The sequence below is a fragment of the Astatotilapia calliptera genome, chromosome 23, assembly GCF_964374335.1.
Source record: "Astatotilapia calliptera chromosome 23, fAstCal68.1, whole genome shotgun sequence".
Lineage (NCBI taxonomy): Eukaryota > Metazoa > Chordata > Actinopteri > Cichliformes > Cichlidae > Astatotilapia > Astatotilapia calliptera.
In genome coordinates this window covers 38,705,635-38,722,049 of record NC_137443.1, presented here as the reverse complement: position 1 = coordinate 38,722,049, position 16,415 = coordinate 38,705,635, and the positions used below count along the sequence as shown (strand labels likewise).

General features: G+C 39.3%; 1 protein-coding gene across 3 annotated transcripts in view; it reads right to left on the bottom strand.

Moving 5' to 3' along the window:
• The window catches only part of LOC113015675 (interleukin-1 receptor accessory protein-like 1-B), a 341,411-nt gene that overhangs the window by 306,447 nt on the left and 18,549 nt on the right, over positions 1 to 16,415 (bottom strand). The window contains exon 2 of one of the 3 annotated variants that reach the window (XM_026157785.2): positions 7,926 to 8,023. In XM_026157785.2, coding sequence (XP_026013570.1) covers positions 7,926 to 8,007 — 82 coding nt within the window. In that variant the 5' untranslated portion in view covers positions 8,008 to 8,023. Of the gene's footprint in view, positions 1 to 7,925; positions 8,957 to 16,415 lie in introns of those variants that run through there. The other 2 variants (XM_080297753.1, XM_080297754.1) reach the window with 2 other exon arrangements.

Here is a 16,415-nt window from a genome sequence, read left to right as displayed (position 1 = left end):
ACAGCATTGCAAATTGTCCCTGTTTTGATGCTTTGGTTGCATTAAAAGCTACTTTAATGGGTTGACTGTTCATTTTTTCCAGTGATGATTTTTTTAAGCCATTTTTTTTTATTAGCAAAACTAGAACCTCAGTTGGTAACAAATCAGTAGTTAACAGTGTGTTGGTTAAGCCTGTCTTTTCCATATAATATGGGTTTTTTTCCCTTCAAAAATAAAAGACAGCTCATGCAAGACTGTATTTGTTGGCCTGATTGCAGGTCCAGTTCACAAAGCAGCCAGTGTTTTATTTGCAGACATGTTAAACAGCTGAGATGCATTGCAGTAAATATCTCAAACAGATACACAAGCAAATAGGCCAACAGAAAGATAAAAGGACCCAGCAAAAGCCAGAGTGTAACACAGTAGTGGTGTTGCCAGTGAAACATTTTAGAAATCTCTTACTGTATTTAGGATGCATTCAACTTGTTTAGCTCCATTTGCAGTGCCCAGGTGCATGCTCTTTTATTCTGCTCTGCATTCAGGACCTCTGAAGCTCCTTTTCACTCTGATTGTAATCCATGTTCAGAGGTGAGAAGAAGAATAAATGCATAGTTATTACCTCAGAGAGGCTAAAGAGAGACCTTATGTGATCTTTCAAGTTTCTATTTCATATCAAATCAAAAATGGCTGTGCGCTGCATCGAAAGAGGACTCTTCTCCATTCAGCTCACCGACGAGTAACAAAACCTGCACCTTCAGGGATTCATCACACAGCTCTGCTGAGCAGCTATTGTATAGTACAGCAAAAGTGGCCAACAAGGGAGCTGATTGTGCATTTAAAACAATAACAGCAACACAACCCATTATTAGAAGGCACTTTTTTAATGACCAAGCACAGATCAGAAACTTTGATTACACAAATTGTCCAAAAATGACTTTCCAACTCATAATTTTGCTGTCTGTGCCAAATATTTATCAAAAGGCCTCCTAAATAATTTGTTTCTGCATTTTTCCTCCTTTAAATGTCAGCAATTGCTCTCAGAGCTAGAGTAATAAATGAAGACTTCTGGGTATAGTTCATTATTTAATGAGAAATGAATGAACAATTCTCAAATAAGTGATTTTCACCTGTTAGTGCCGGTGTCCGTACACACAATAGCCTCCAAGAAACAACCGTACAAGATGTTTCAAGTTAAAGAAACCTGACTCCAAAAAAATACCTTCAATGTTTACACCATGGATTGAACATCATCTCCTGAAAATACCGAACAGTGGAAGTGCATCCAGGAGTTGGGAGGGTTGGGGGTTTACTCCAACATCTATCTTGATATGCTGTATTAAGCAAAAATACACATAATTATTCTGTTCGCCCAACCATTCAGGCCATATCAGCATTCTAACAAAGAGGAACCACAGCAGAGGACAAACGCATACATTGTGCTACCTATGCATGCTGAGGATTAGTATGGCAGATATGCGGTGCATGTTTTTGCACCGTTCCACTCAGAGTACAAATGCAGACAAAGCATTACTCAGAGATGAGTGTTTGGAATTTAATAATGTACGGATGATAGCAGTGCACGTGTGCAGCGCTCTGCAGGTTTTGTGTGATTGTGTGACCCGGCAAAACAGCAGGCAAGTGCAACATCACGGAGTCTTCGTGCCTAAGGAAGTCAGTCAGGTTGTTGAATTTCACTTAATGGGCTGAAACAGTTTTCACAGTATACAGTAAAGCCCCATGCATTTGTCTTACTAGAGATTCAAACATTTGACTTATTGATTTTTCCTTTTTCCTTTAACTGTTCTGGTTTACACTAAATGTGGTGGTGGTGGTCAGAGGGCCCGGTGGCGCCAGTGTCCGGCAGCCTCGCCTCTGTCAGTGCGCCCCAGGGTGGCTGTGGCTACAATGTAGCTTGCCATCACCAGTGTGTGAATGTGTGTGTGAATGGGTGGATGACTGAATGTGTAAAGCGCTTTGGGGTCCTTAGGGACTAGTAACGACCATTTACCAGGCCAGGCCATTTAAATTGATGTATTTTCACATTTGAGCCAAAGCGTTTGGCAAGTAAAAGCTTTACAGCTGTAAAAGCCAACCAAAACTTGAATTGTTTGCAGGATTTTGACAGTATATAACACGTCCTCCACACGCCAGGACTTCTATCAAAGAAAAGCCATGCTGTGATTCAAGTTTTGGCTCTTGAATGAGAACATAAACCCAGATACTTTATGCAATAAACATGCAACATAAAAAAGCAAACAAAAAAAATGTAAAAACAAACCCTCCACTAGATTTGTCTGAAACAAAAGAAACACCGATTTAAAAAAAACAAAAACAAAACACCTGCATCACTGGGATACTCACCTGCCCACTCCCGCTGCTTCTTTCTGTTCCATAAAAATGAAAGCAATGCAATTTCAAACTGGCTTTCATTGCCCAGAATCCCATTTTTACAATGGAGCTTTAACTTGCAACCAGTGTGGCTTCTAATAAAGCTGTGCAATCTAAAAGAAAAGGAACAAAAGCCAGAGGTCTGGCTCGAACGGGGTGTTCATTTATCAGTGGACACGTTTCAAATCCTTGCCCCAGGCAATGGCTCGTGAAGCATCCGAAGAGATGGCCCGTGGGGACTTCTGCTGGAAAAGCAGAAAGCCCTTTGATGAACCTTGGGCCATCCCCGCACCTGCGTCCAATATGCATTGGTAAAAAGATATTAGATGCAAGCAGCTGTTGCAAAAAAAGAAAAGAAAAGACTGGCAGTACACTGCCTTATATATGCCAGTGTTGATATTTCTAGCTTGCATCTACATTTTTAATTACTCTTGAGATGGAGACATGAGACGCTCATGTAAACATCTGATTTTCTACAAAGGCCACAACTCCATGATTAGTCCATCAGGAAAAAAATACTCACCGATCATTGTTTCACTCACTATTAAACTGGCTTGTTTTAAGTGTGAGAATGCTAATATGTGGGACTTTCAGGCATGTACTTCTTTTCATATAATATTATAATATAACATGTTTCCTGTCTCCCTGGTGTGTATATAGCCCACATTGTTTCCCTTAGTTTTTTTGGTTTATTTTCTTTGTTCGTGTAATTTTCCAAACTGCCATCAAACATGCTGGCAGTCATTTAGCCAACATAAAAACTCTGTAACCAGCATGCCACCTGATGCATGATGCATCGCTTGATTTTGTCATCATCCTGGGTTTGTCTGGAATGTTAACTGTCATCACTTTAACAGGCTCGATGCAGCAATAGTGCATTTCCCATGCCTAGAAAAAGAAAGAACCAAGAACATTGGGTGTCTTCCTCTCACCAGCACATACTATTGAACTAAGCAGTGTTCATTGCATTGACTGGCTGTGCAACGGAAGGACACACTGAACGCAAACTGCAGCCTGCAGTGTTAAAAAGGGGATTTGATGTAAAGATTTTAGGTTAGATTATTAAAAACAAAACAGAGGGATCATAAAGACAGCTTTGAGCAAAAGAAGATTAAAGGTTATTTAGTATTTAGAGAAAAAAGGAGACCCCTTGGCTGCACTACTTCTGGCTTTTCCTGACTATATAACTCATGGATTGCACCACACCCATCTTTGAAGTTCACCTTTACTGAACCCAATACACATGTGTGACTGAATAATTGCACTGGCTGAATCTGTCTACAAAGTACAGATATATAAACACCCCCTACATCTCAAAACCAGCCTAGGTGGTATTTCCTGTTACAATATGTGCTTCCAGAGGCACACTGTGCCATGCTGACAGTAGGGCTGTGCCGTATTACATCAGCCACAATATTATCCTAATAATACTGGTATAAATTTTTATGTGATACAAGAATGTTGTTGTTGTAACATTGCTACAGTGCATTTACATTCTCTATTGCACACAACAACGAGACAAGCCCAAGCATGTCTGAGAGCAAGAGCCATGCGTTAGCCTCCAATTAGGGCTGTTCGATATAAAAACGTCTATCGTTTCATTTTACGCTATCGTTTGTTTCGTGGTGTCGCAAAATAAACTGTTTACGGCAATATTTTTTCATCGTTTTGATGGTCACTGTAGTGGCTATACTAATTTCTTAAAGTTCTCTCTTTCTCTTATATTTTATATAACCCCACTACGGACGGAGAAGCGACTGTTTTTATGTTTTTAGCAACAACGACGGTAACAGCATCGCGTGTCCGCTTGTTTATGTTCCACATAAACCTTTCAAAATAAACTAAATCACATGAAAGAGCAGATTATTTACGGATGAGAAGTAAAAAAGAGCCGCCAGGTGCTAAAAAATAAACCTTAGACTCAAACGTTAGAACAGGCTTTTCCCCGCAGCACGCCGTGTAATAAATACTCACAAAGAAAACGGCGGCTGTTACAACTTATGTCTAAAAATGTATCGTTTCATGCATCGGTTAAAACTAGAGATGGCACGATACCACTTTTTTATGTCCGATACCGATACCGATATCATAAATTTGGATATCTGCCGATACCGATATGAATCCGATATGGTGTTTTTTAATCAACAAAACTGTTTTTTAAAATATCTTGCTGCATTTTGCAAGTCTGCAAGTTCATACTCAAGTTTAAAGCAACAACTACACTAAAGCTATTCTGTTATACCTGTATACAAAAAAAAAATTTCATAGTTCAGCAATACTGATCAATCTAATAAACTTAGACCTACACCATCCTCCCTATTCTGGTATTTTAAAGAGTACTTAGCGTAAATATTAAGCAACCTAACTAATAGGGTTCCAACTCCCAGCAACAACAAAAATAAATAAATAAAAAATAGGGAACCACCCCTCACGCTCCACCTCATGATGCTTAATCGACGTAATCAACCTTAATTTGATGCAGTGTGAAAAAAAATGCACAGAAATCAATTATTTTTCAAGAAATATTAAATAGATTCAACATCTTTCTTCAACAAAATTGCAGACTGCACAGATGGTACCTTCCCAAAGGAAAATGTACTATAGCTTACTAGGGTATATATATTAGACTTAATAGTCACTATATACAGTAATTGACTTCTATTCATTTTACATCAAATTAAAACTTTGGGTGTCAGATAATTATTTATTAAAAGCTAGACATTTTAAATGAGAATAAGAAAGAAAAGTATGTCTTTGTGCCCCCTTTTCCCTGTTAATGCCCTATCGCCCCCCTGGCTAAACTTTGCTAGATCCGCCCCTGCACAGTTACCAGCCGTCAGCTACTAGAAAAAGATCCTGGTGTAGAAAGTAATATTAAATAAATTGTAACAATAGCTTATCAAGCTTAAACGTGCTGCTGTTGTTCAGCCGCTGGTTTGCTCTTTCTGGCGCAAAGTGGACCAAAAACAAACAAGAGAGACTCACGACAGAAAAGCCGATCAGCTGATCATTAGCAGTTTCACGATTGAAGTAGCAGCCGGAGAGCGAGAGGCAGTCGCTCGTTAAGCTTAACGTGGGAATGCTTTACAAACATTCAGAGATGGACTTACACACTTGCTTTACTTCTCTCGGGGATAACTTTGTCGGAGATGAAATGCCAGGTTGCTAGCGAAGCTCCAAATGCTATCCAGACCACCGACAGGTCCCGCATGCCACAGCTGCTCTATCACGTGATGCATACTGCTCCGATGTTCTGAGGCGAGTTACGGCGTGTTGCAAGTTTTGTGAGGTGCTTTCGTGATATTTAATGGATCGGATTACATTTTTTATTTTTCTCCGATATCCGATCCAGTAATTTAGGTCAGTATCGGACCGATACCGATACGTAATATCGGATCGGTCCATCTCTAGTTAAAACACTCGACTCCAAGTACACGACACACAGCTGGAAACACTTCCCGCAAGACGAGCTGCCCGAGATTCACAGAATTTACAGAAAATGTTACATTTTTGTGATTTATATCGTTATCGGACGATAGAATTCTTATATCGGGATATGAGATTTTGGTCATATCGCACAGCCCTACCTCCAGTGATGATTTACTACCTATAAAAGGAGCTACCTCAACAATCTCCAACATAGCTGTTCCCACCAAAGGTGAAAACAACAAACTTGTTTCACCATTTGAGGAAAAACATAGAGTACAACCAGGCTACAAGGGCATAGACAGTAAGTAGCTGGTAATTTGAGACACAAATGCAAAACTAGCACTGGCTAGTTGGGCTCCATATGACAGGAAGAGCAAATGGTAGATGGAAATTACTGATGTGGTTGCAGCAGGTAAAAGCAGGGCTTTAAGCAAGCCAAGTTACAACATCACAGGTAGAAAACTTTTTTCAGTTTTATTATGTGAAAATACTCCTTAAGCGTTGAAAGGTTATGTTAACTTCAATGATTCTTAAACAAAATTAAGTAGTTATGTTACACTTTTACTACCTAGGTTACTTTTGTGCCTACATTTGGTTTATGTTGTAGCTGGATATAATCCTGTGTCACTACTATTGCAGTGTAATGCAACTGCTGCCTGCACCTTGTTTCAGTAGATTCCAATTAGGTAGTATTAGATCAGTGACAGTCACACATCGGAAAAGAGGGATGGAAAATGCCCCTCATTTATTTACTTATAAATGCTGCTGTTTGCAGCCTGCAAGGATCGATAAAACGTTCAGTATTTTTTTTTCCTGTAATGACTTCTTGAAATACCATGATATATTTTTGAAGCTATATTGCTCACTTCTAATTGAGACGTACAAACACACACAGCTAGCCATACCACATGTTTGCAGCTGGTAACAAAGTATGATGACTACTCTCCAAATGCCATAGTGTGGGACCATGTGATTTCGCTCTATTACAGCAAACACTGAGCCTTGGTGAAGTTTTGGTAGGTTCAAGGAAATATCTGCAAATTAATGTGGTTGTTGTAGGTACTGTTGGATATGGAGTAATGTTAAAACTATTTACATATGCAGCATTGTGCAAAAGTCTTGAGCCAATATCATTTCTTTATATTTTACTAGCAAAACGTGAATTAGGTATAGTGACTTTTTGAAACGTGCAAGCATAAATGGAAATACAACACATAAGACAAAATCAGAGTTTGGAGAATTCCAATGAGCAATCAAATTCAAATCATAGTTGATATATGGTATGACCGCTTTTATTCTTCAGCACAACTCTCATAGGCAGCTTTCCAGTCGTTTCTTAAAGCAGTTCTCCAGGCTTCTTGAAGGACATTCAAAACTCTTTAGATTTCGGCTGCCTTTTGCTCTGTTTTCTGATGTTCAAGATGATCTTCCACTACTGTTGAGGTCCAGGCTCTGTGGAGGCCAATCCACCCACAACACCACTGGCTTTCTGAAGACCCAAACCATGACAGTGCCTCCACCGTGTTTTCCAGATGGCTGTCTCTCTTTCCTGACCTCCTCTGTACACATTGAAATTTCTGTTTTAAACTGTTGTCAAATTTGGATTTCATGAGATCTGTTGACTCTCTTTCAGTCCAGTTCTTGTGTAATTTGCCATAAATCAACCTTTTCTCCCAGTTTCCCTTAAGAATGGCTTCTTGACAGCCACCCTTCCACTGAGACCATTTCTGACGAGACTTCTGCAAAAGTGCAGGACCTCTCCAGCCCTATACCAGGCTTTGCTGAATAAAAAGACTATTTTATGTCTGCCATAATGTTACTGTATGTTTGGCATTTAGCAGAGATTCAGGTAAAGGAACTGGGAAACATTATACGTTTTGTGACAGGCAGAAAGTGCCCAACACTGCAATTTATGTGTAGATACAGTGTTGTATTCCTGTGAAAATGGTCAGGACTAAACTGACAATTAGTGTAAAAGCAGCAAACATCCAAAGAACAACTTTGAAAGACCTTCAGAAAGCTCAAACTATTGTTCAAGGCCACTTTTTTAAAATTATGAGCCTGGGTCCTTGGAAGCGTGAGGTGGCTCACGACTTTTGCACAATACTCCGTACAGAGATGAGACTTACCTGAGCCTCTCTTCGACACAACTTTCAGGCAGTGGACCACAACAGCATGAAGCAGGATCAGAAGAGGGATGGGAGCTTTCATTTTTTTTTTATCAGTCCTACAAAGAAAGAAAAGCATGTGTTATAACTCCATACTGAGGCAAGCTGTGAATGTGCTGAAACCATCCAAGAAAAATAAAAGACAATGATTTTGGCAGAAGATGTTTCCTTAAAAAAAAAAAAAAAAAAAAGGTCCTGAGCCAATAATTACAGAGTTTCTATCAGCCTTAAGGTCAGTTGGAAAAAAATCAGCATCTCTATGTGCAAATTTTGTTTATCTGCTTCTGCTTTATTTATATTAGCACCTCTTCAGGGACTTATTGTATAATCAGGGCAATGCTGTTAATGAAATGTCAAGACGCATCTCTATCAAGCCAAACCAGGCTTTTCTGCTTTGTCAACTACCTTCAACACTCATCCCCCTTTACTTGCAACCAAAATAACACAATCAGGCGCCTGCTCAGATCTGGGTATCTCTCTGTGAGCACAAATGTTCGGAAATGCTCTGTGAGAAGTGGATAACAGTGAATCTGGCTTAATATATTGAAAACTCCTTAAATTGTAGCTTGTAGTGACACTAATTGCGGTGATAATGGGGATAAGATGGCATTTCAATCGATGCCAGTCAAACGCAGTAGGTTTAAAGCTATTACACTCCAATTACGAATTCCTGCCTGAATCCATGTGTGTGCTAGAATGATGAACTTAAACACTCAATTAACTGTCATTATGATGTATGTATTATGGGATATTTTAATGTAATATGCAAGACAGGTCTGTTTCCTAATAAAGAAAAGAAATGTATCTTTGCATTAAAGACAACGACTGCCCCAAACCATCTCTGCGCTTACTCGGGTCCCCTGCAATACACAGGAGTATGCTGAAAATGATGGATTGACGAACACACAGGGATTCTTTGATTTATTAGTGAGATGATAAAGTACACCTTCAAGCCAATTTAATCTAAGATAAAACAGATGGGCCCAAAGTTCGCTGCAGTTAATAGTGTTTATTCAGACTTTGCCAGCAGCTACAAACATTCCTCAGCAATACACTTGGTTCTAAAATTCCTCCATAGGCTACAAGGGTCCTTCAAATGGCATTTCAGTCAGGACAAAGATGCTTCACATTGAAGCCTGAAAAGCTGTATCAGAAAGCCTTTTTGGAGAAACTCTGAACAGTCACAATAACTCTTGAGAAATTCGGAGGCATGCGAAACTGGGCAGCAGCCAAATATGGCGACATTGCTGCGTTCCCTCTTGTCAAAGGCTTATTGTCATCGGCTCTTGCTTTCTGCAACCAATGCCACCTCAGAAAAGCTACACGTCACTACAGAAAAATCTTATCTTTTTAATTAGTTTTCCATGGTGGGTGCAAGTCTGCAACATTAGCACAAAACCTGTGGCCCCTTTCTTTGGTTTGAACACAGAGGAAGTAACTGAATCACCAGTTCTGTTCTGTGTCCCTGCGGCTAACAGTGATATCCAAGACTGTAAAAATCAAAGAGAGCACCACTGAAAAGGTTAAGAAAGTGCACTCGTGATGTGCTGTAATTAATTTTGTTGGTACTGACTATACTGATGAGGAAAATACAGTAATGCTCTTATTCTCTTGGGGTGTAAATATAGCTTTGCCAAAATAGGAACAAATGATGGGTTTAAATATACAGAAGAATCAGGTAGTGGGAGGAAATTGGCTCCATAATTCAAGTTTCACAAAGCTGTTGTTGAAGATACTGGTCTATTTTTTCATAGGAACTTGAGAAATATATGATCCAAGTGTACAGACATGCAACAGTAAGGTATCGTGGTATGATATTACAAAAATGGATAAAAGCGAAGAGACAAAATAGGATATGCAATGCCAGCTTTATCCTCCAAAATTAAATAAATAAATTCAGCACTGCATTCAGTGTTTTATCATTAAAATATATTTTAAAACTAGTTTATTTATTTAGGGTGTGATGTGGACTATATAGAGCAAAGTTAGTTTGGATTATTGACATTTGAGCCTTTATTGATGGTGAACTTCAAGGGGTGTTGAAAAGTCTTACAGTCTGAGAGAAGAAGCTGCCCCGCCGTCAGCAGACTCTTGCATCTCCTGCCAGAAGAGCAGCAGGGTAAACAGACTCAGTCTGGACCAAATGATGTCCTGTTCTGTGGGCTCTGTGTATGCAGTGAGTCTTCCCAGTGCTGAACATAGATGCAACACCAGTGTTTTGTAAGGAATCCTCCATACAGTGCTGATAAAACTTTGCTTATGTTGTTCCAAGTCAAAGTTTTTGAATTGTGAAAAAACCTTGTGCACACTGTACTAACAGTTTGGGCCATACATTTAGGATAATGGCAGATCCTTTGTAATTTTCCTTTTGTATACTACCACAGTGAATTTTAAGTCAGAAAATCAAGATGTGATTAAAGCACAGAATTTCAGCTCTATTTCCAGGGGTTTAACAAAAGTATTAAAATAGAAATTTAGATATTACATCCATTTTTATACACAGTGTGTCCAGTTACTGATTAGCCCCTGAAAATAGGAAGACTAACATAAATTTAAATATAGGAATATAAGGTACTTTTCTTAAACCCTCTGGAATGAGTGACTCCTTGAACTCTAGAAGCCATGGAGTAAATACTGTGTTTCCTCCCTTGAGATGCTCTGTGGGGCCTTTAATGCAGCCACCGTAAGTTGGTACACGTTTGTGACTTTCTGCCTTCAGTTTTGTCTTCAGAGTAAGCGTGCTCTATTGGGTTCAGATTAAGGACATCGAAGAATGTCCCATTTCTTTGTCTTGAAAAACTCTTTGGTTGCTTTTGCACTATGCTTTGGCTTATTATCCATCCAGAGTACAGCCCTGTAGACTTCAGAATATATCCTGCTACTTCAATCAGCATTCACATCATCAATAAACACTAGTGATCCAGTTTCACAGGCCCATGCTGTAACATTGTCTCCACCATGTTTAACCGATGATGCGATATGATTTATGAGCTCTCTCTATACTTTTCTCTGCCCATCTGTCTGGTACAAATTAGTCTTGGTCTCTCCAAAGTATACTTTTCACAGCTGTGCAGGCTCTTTCAGATGTTTTCTGGCAAACTCTTATTTGTCATTCTTGTTCGTGAGTGTAGTCAATGGTTTCCACCTTGTTGTAAACCCTTTGTGGCTACATTCATGAAGATATCTCTTGATTGCAGACACTGAATTTGCCTTAACTTGACTTACTTTGATGTGGTGAAGAAGATTTTCTTAACCAAGGAAAGAATTTGTGATCACCCACTTTAGTTTTCATTCGTTGGACCACATATTGCCAGTTTAAAAAAATAAAAATAAAAATCCAAGCCCATAAAACTGCATGTCAATCAATTTTCTGGTTACTGCTGAAACCCCTTGAATTGAAGCTGAAGGTCTGCACTTCAATCACATCAATGATTTCAACTCCACTGTAATGTTATACAGAGGAATAATTACAAATGCTGTGCCACTGTCCAAAAACACATGGACCTGACTGTATGATGTGGGCCTGTGGCTGTCAATCCCATCAATCGTGGGTGTGGTTGTCCTGAATTCAACTGCAGAAGGCAGCCCTTAGTTGAGCTTGTAAAAAAAATGTTTGCGGAGTAAGTGGTTGCTATTTTGTGCCAACATGAAAAACAGAATTCCGTTCACTTCGGGCATATTTGAGCATCAGGTGAAACTTTTGAGCGTTTTGTGAACAATTGTGAAACGTCATGCAAAAAGCACAAAATATATTAATTCGGCATACAAGCTGATGCATTCATCTGGCAGCCAGGTTTTCTTGTGTTTGCAATCCATCATTTCTCACTGAGGTTGGTGTTTGAAGCTTTTTTTATGGCTGCAGTCGACTTTGAACAGCTTGCTTTTTTTGTTTAACAAGATATCTCTCTAACCCTAAATATCCTATCATCTTCCTCCTCCCAGCATGATCGGTTAATTATAACAACACTCTGTGGTTACTCCTTTTTTATCGGTCTGTCCAATAGAAAGCATAGATTTGCCACAGTTCAAGCAGTCCATAGTTTCAAAATTGATTGCACTGATTACTCGAGTATTGAGTAGACTGGCATGAAAGCCAATGAAAGTGATCTGATTGCTGGTGGCAGACAGGGCTTGTAGCCAGCAGGAATGTTTGACTGCACTCATACCCGACAAGTCCAAGAAAAAATATAATTAAGTTAGACTTGTGTTGTCTAACTTTCATGCTCTGGGTCTGATGTTGCTGGAGTTTGTTTAAGAAGATGGCCACATACTCAAGGGCTTATTGAGGTCAAACACCCAAGTTGTTATCAGTAACCATGAAACGCGTTTCGATGTATTATTGTCGCTATCATCTTACTTCTTGGCACATGGTTATGAGCCATTGAGAAGGGAAAGATTCAGTGCAGCTGTCGAACTGTCAGAAATATGATCCACAATAGAGTGGAAAGAAGAGATATCCTCCTTCAAGAAATGAATGGATACTAGATGTCCAAGAAAAATATGAAATTGTTTTTTGGGGTTTTTTAAATCCTCCCTCAAAAATCCCCCTGTGAAAGCTTGTCCTGTCAAACATTTCACAGTGTATCATCCTTTAAAGAGAAGCTCATCCAAAAGGTGCTGTCACCTGCCTCTCATTCCTTGATTGTTTTTTTCCTCAAGCCTCCACTTTCGTCTTTACCCTGACAGTGCTTCCTTCTCAGTGGATCCATCCAAAATTCAATTATTTTTGAGGAGGGTTCAGGAAGAGAGATGTGGCACTCTCTCAACACTCTCGGGGTTCAGAGTTAGCCCCAAGGAATGCATCTCAGAGTCACGCGTAAACAGTTTCGCAAATCTATGACCGAGACTTTAACGCTTTAGTACAGCTCGCCAGATGGACTTTGAGATGATGATTTATACGGATCTCTAATTTTATATCTCTCTTGCTCTGTCACACACTTTTGGGAGTTCACATTGAGGGTCCCCTTTCCTTCTTCCTCAGCCATATCTGATGTTTCTTGATGACGTTCGTTTCTCTGTTACCCGGGAAACCAATGGGAACTAACAGGAAGAAGCAATTACGGACAAATTCGGATGACATAAATTCTTGTTATTGGGTAAAGATTTCAGATCTGTGGGCTGGAGCTTTGATTGAACTGAAGTGTAAAACTTGGACTCTTTGTCTGTGTTTGTTCATCCATTGCTGAGCGTTTCATCCTGGATTCAAACCTTGGCTCAGTCTGACGGCCATGTGTGTCAAAATTATACAATCATTACTCTTTTTCACAGGAATGCTGACTGGCAATTTTAAAGTGAAAGTCTGTCTGGTAGTTTATTTAAAACTGCCAAAGTGAAAGTCATGAAATGTGGTGCAGATTTAGACCACAGGCAAAGACATACTTCGTTATAACTTGGTGTGCATTCTTTCTTTTAAAATGACAAAATTTGTAAACTGGTCAAAGGATTTTAAGCATGGAGTTGCCAGGCAGGAGGAAAAGGGGAATACCTCTAGACATAGGGTGAGATGGAGACAGATGATCCGCTTTGGTGACCTCTACGGGGAGAAGCCAAAAGAAGCAGAAAATAAGGCACTGGTCTTGGCAGAGGATGTGCTCTCCGAGGCTTCTTGTAGTTCTCAAAAATTTTTACAAATAATACAATCGTTTAAAGGTAAAAAAAAAAAAATGCAGGATCTAATTTTAACTTTGTTCTTACCAAGGTCACTACGGGTGATTTGATTCACATAATGCCAAAAAGAAAAAAAATTCCCAAACATAACATGTGCTTACTCATTATGGACATACAGCCTCACTGCCTCTAGCCGTTACCCCTCTGTCCCCTACCTCCACTCGATAAATTGATATCTACTCTGCTTGGTGAGTTATTAACATTTCTATTTGTGAAAAACACTTTTCAGGCCCTTACACCCTTGGCTGACGCACACACACCCACAATCTCCCACCCACAGTCTGTGCTCTCTTCACTGAATTTTTCCATTTTAGATTATCTAATAACCTTGCCTTGCAAGCCTCCATGTTCCTGATATGTACCGTACCCAGGAAGTGAAAGAGAAAGAAGCGGTTGTTTTTCAAATTCACATGTTTAATACCATAAACGTCATTGTTTGGTGCAGGAACCAGAAGAAAAATGGCTTTTAATGATCAAGGGCACACATGTGAATAAATAACAAACAGCAAAAATGTATGCAACGGTTTTCATTAGCTGCCATTTGTGGTAAGAATAAAGCAGTTTTAAAACTGCATATTTGAATGGATGCTAAGTGACACATTGAGGCTACTGGCTATGTGCTTTGGGAAATGGGAATTTTTTATTAGTTAACCATCTAGCTACAATATGATGCCAAACTCATTTTATTTTCATGAGGGTGCCATGCTGTGAGAATTTTAAAAATGCTGAGGTCATTGAGTCAGACAAAACCACAGCAACCTATTTAAAGAGCTTGGCACATACCCAATCCCCAAGAGATTTTGGACAAGTCTGTCACATATTCATTCATTTCACCTCTCTGCACGATTCATTGAAGTATTAATACATTTTATGCAAATGTTTAACTCGCTACAGGATTGTTCACATGTTGTTTCAACACCCCTTTGACAATTTTAGGAACATCATTTTGCTTAAAATTATATCAAAATGACTCCAAAAAAACGTGAGAACTACTGCCTGCATGTTAAAGTAGAAAACGACAGACTACATTTACAGAAATATTACTGAGGATGGGAATAATTTGCTTTTATGATTCCTGGAACACATTGTAATTATCACTTTTTCAACCTCATGATTTTGCCACAGAGCAATAAGCATTTTATAAGTATTGCATTCCCCGACCAACTGGTGATTGGTCAGGAAATACACAAAATCTTCATTGTGATTGCTTTGATTGCTAGCAAATTGCAGTGGTCATCCATAGTTTACGTGGAAGACACTGACTTGTCAGCAAACAATCACTATTAATCCTTGAGCTGTAGGGAAACCTGCAAAAATGCAACGCAAACAGCAAAATGTTCACCTTCAAATTAAAGGTTTTGCCTTACAGCTTCAAATATCAAGAGGTGCAACAATTATTTTGAAGGCAAATACTATAGTCCATATTTACAGTTTGCATTGTACTTTTAACAGTGTCATTGCTTGTTGCAATCAATTTTGCGCTTTCAATCTCCAGCAACCCCTTGTCAATTTCTTACATATCACATATTTGTTCCTAGCCACTGGTGGTTGCCAAGAGGTTCAAGAGGTTCACTGATCAGATTATAGGCCTGCATGAGTAGGGTCCTAGCATAGACAGTATATGTAGCTTCTAGGTCAGAAAAGTTCAAGTGCCTTAAAACTGCATTCCATCTAAAGGGTATAAGATGGGGATAGCTGTGGTTGCAAAATGGGTCAAATGTGACTGATGCACTATACAGTTTTTGGTCTTAGGAGTTTTTAGTGAACCATCAGGTAGAAAAACAGTTGCAAGGGAATCTAAGGACACACACAAACATACACACACAGGCACACATACAAACTGTCTTTGCAGTCATGTCCAAGTCTTAGTCCCAGTCCCTGAGCTGACTGCTAACTAGATTCTTTATCCCGCCTGGCTGTCAAGGAAATAACTATGACATTAAATGAATGAAACTCTCTTTGGATATTCCAGGGCAAGGCTAAAGCGAGATCCTTCGGGAGCTACCGAGAAGAAGACGTGAAAGCAGAGGAGAGGTTGAGGGTTCTTGGAAGGCGACCATGAGAGGCGTCATGAGATGGTGCCAAGCAGTAAACAGAGATGTTAATGGCAGGTAACACTGGCTTTATATTTAGAATATCCCTAGTTTATGAAAGTAATTAACATCAGTCTAACTGAGTTATCTCAATAACTCTCTATACAACATCTCACCACTAAATTTTACAGCGTTAATAGATGTTGATTTATCAAAACAGAGACACCTGTCCAGACTGTCAAAGAGTTGTTTGTTGCTGCTTTTCAAGCTGTCTAAAAGTTTTAAATGAACTCTGATGGATATTGATTTATAACAAAATATTACAGTGATGATTCACAGACTGGTAAATTAATACTGATGATGCTTCTCTTTTGCTACATTGCAGATCATTAAGCACTCTTTGAAACAACGCTACCACCCTCAAAGCAGACTTTTCTTGTAAACGTGCTGTAAGGACTCCCAGATGTTACCGCGGTACATTGCTTAAGGTAAAGTGCCCCCTTTATACTATTAGAACAATTGCCAGTTAGCATCTGGCTCATTCTTTATTCTTAATGAGCATCCCCCCAGGAAGAGAAGGATGCGGTGACAGACCATGGAATGGCAATTAAATCAAGTCACTTGTAACGACAACTGGCAACATGAAGTGGGCTGCTCCTAAGTTCACCCAACTCTGAGGTGAGTGACTATAAGTGGGAAGGATACCGCTGATTGATATAGAACAGTGTATGTGAGAGGGTTATTTAAACTA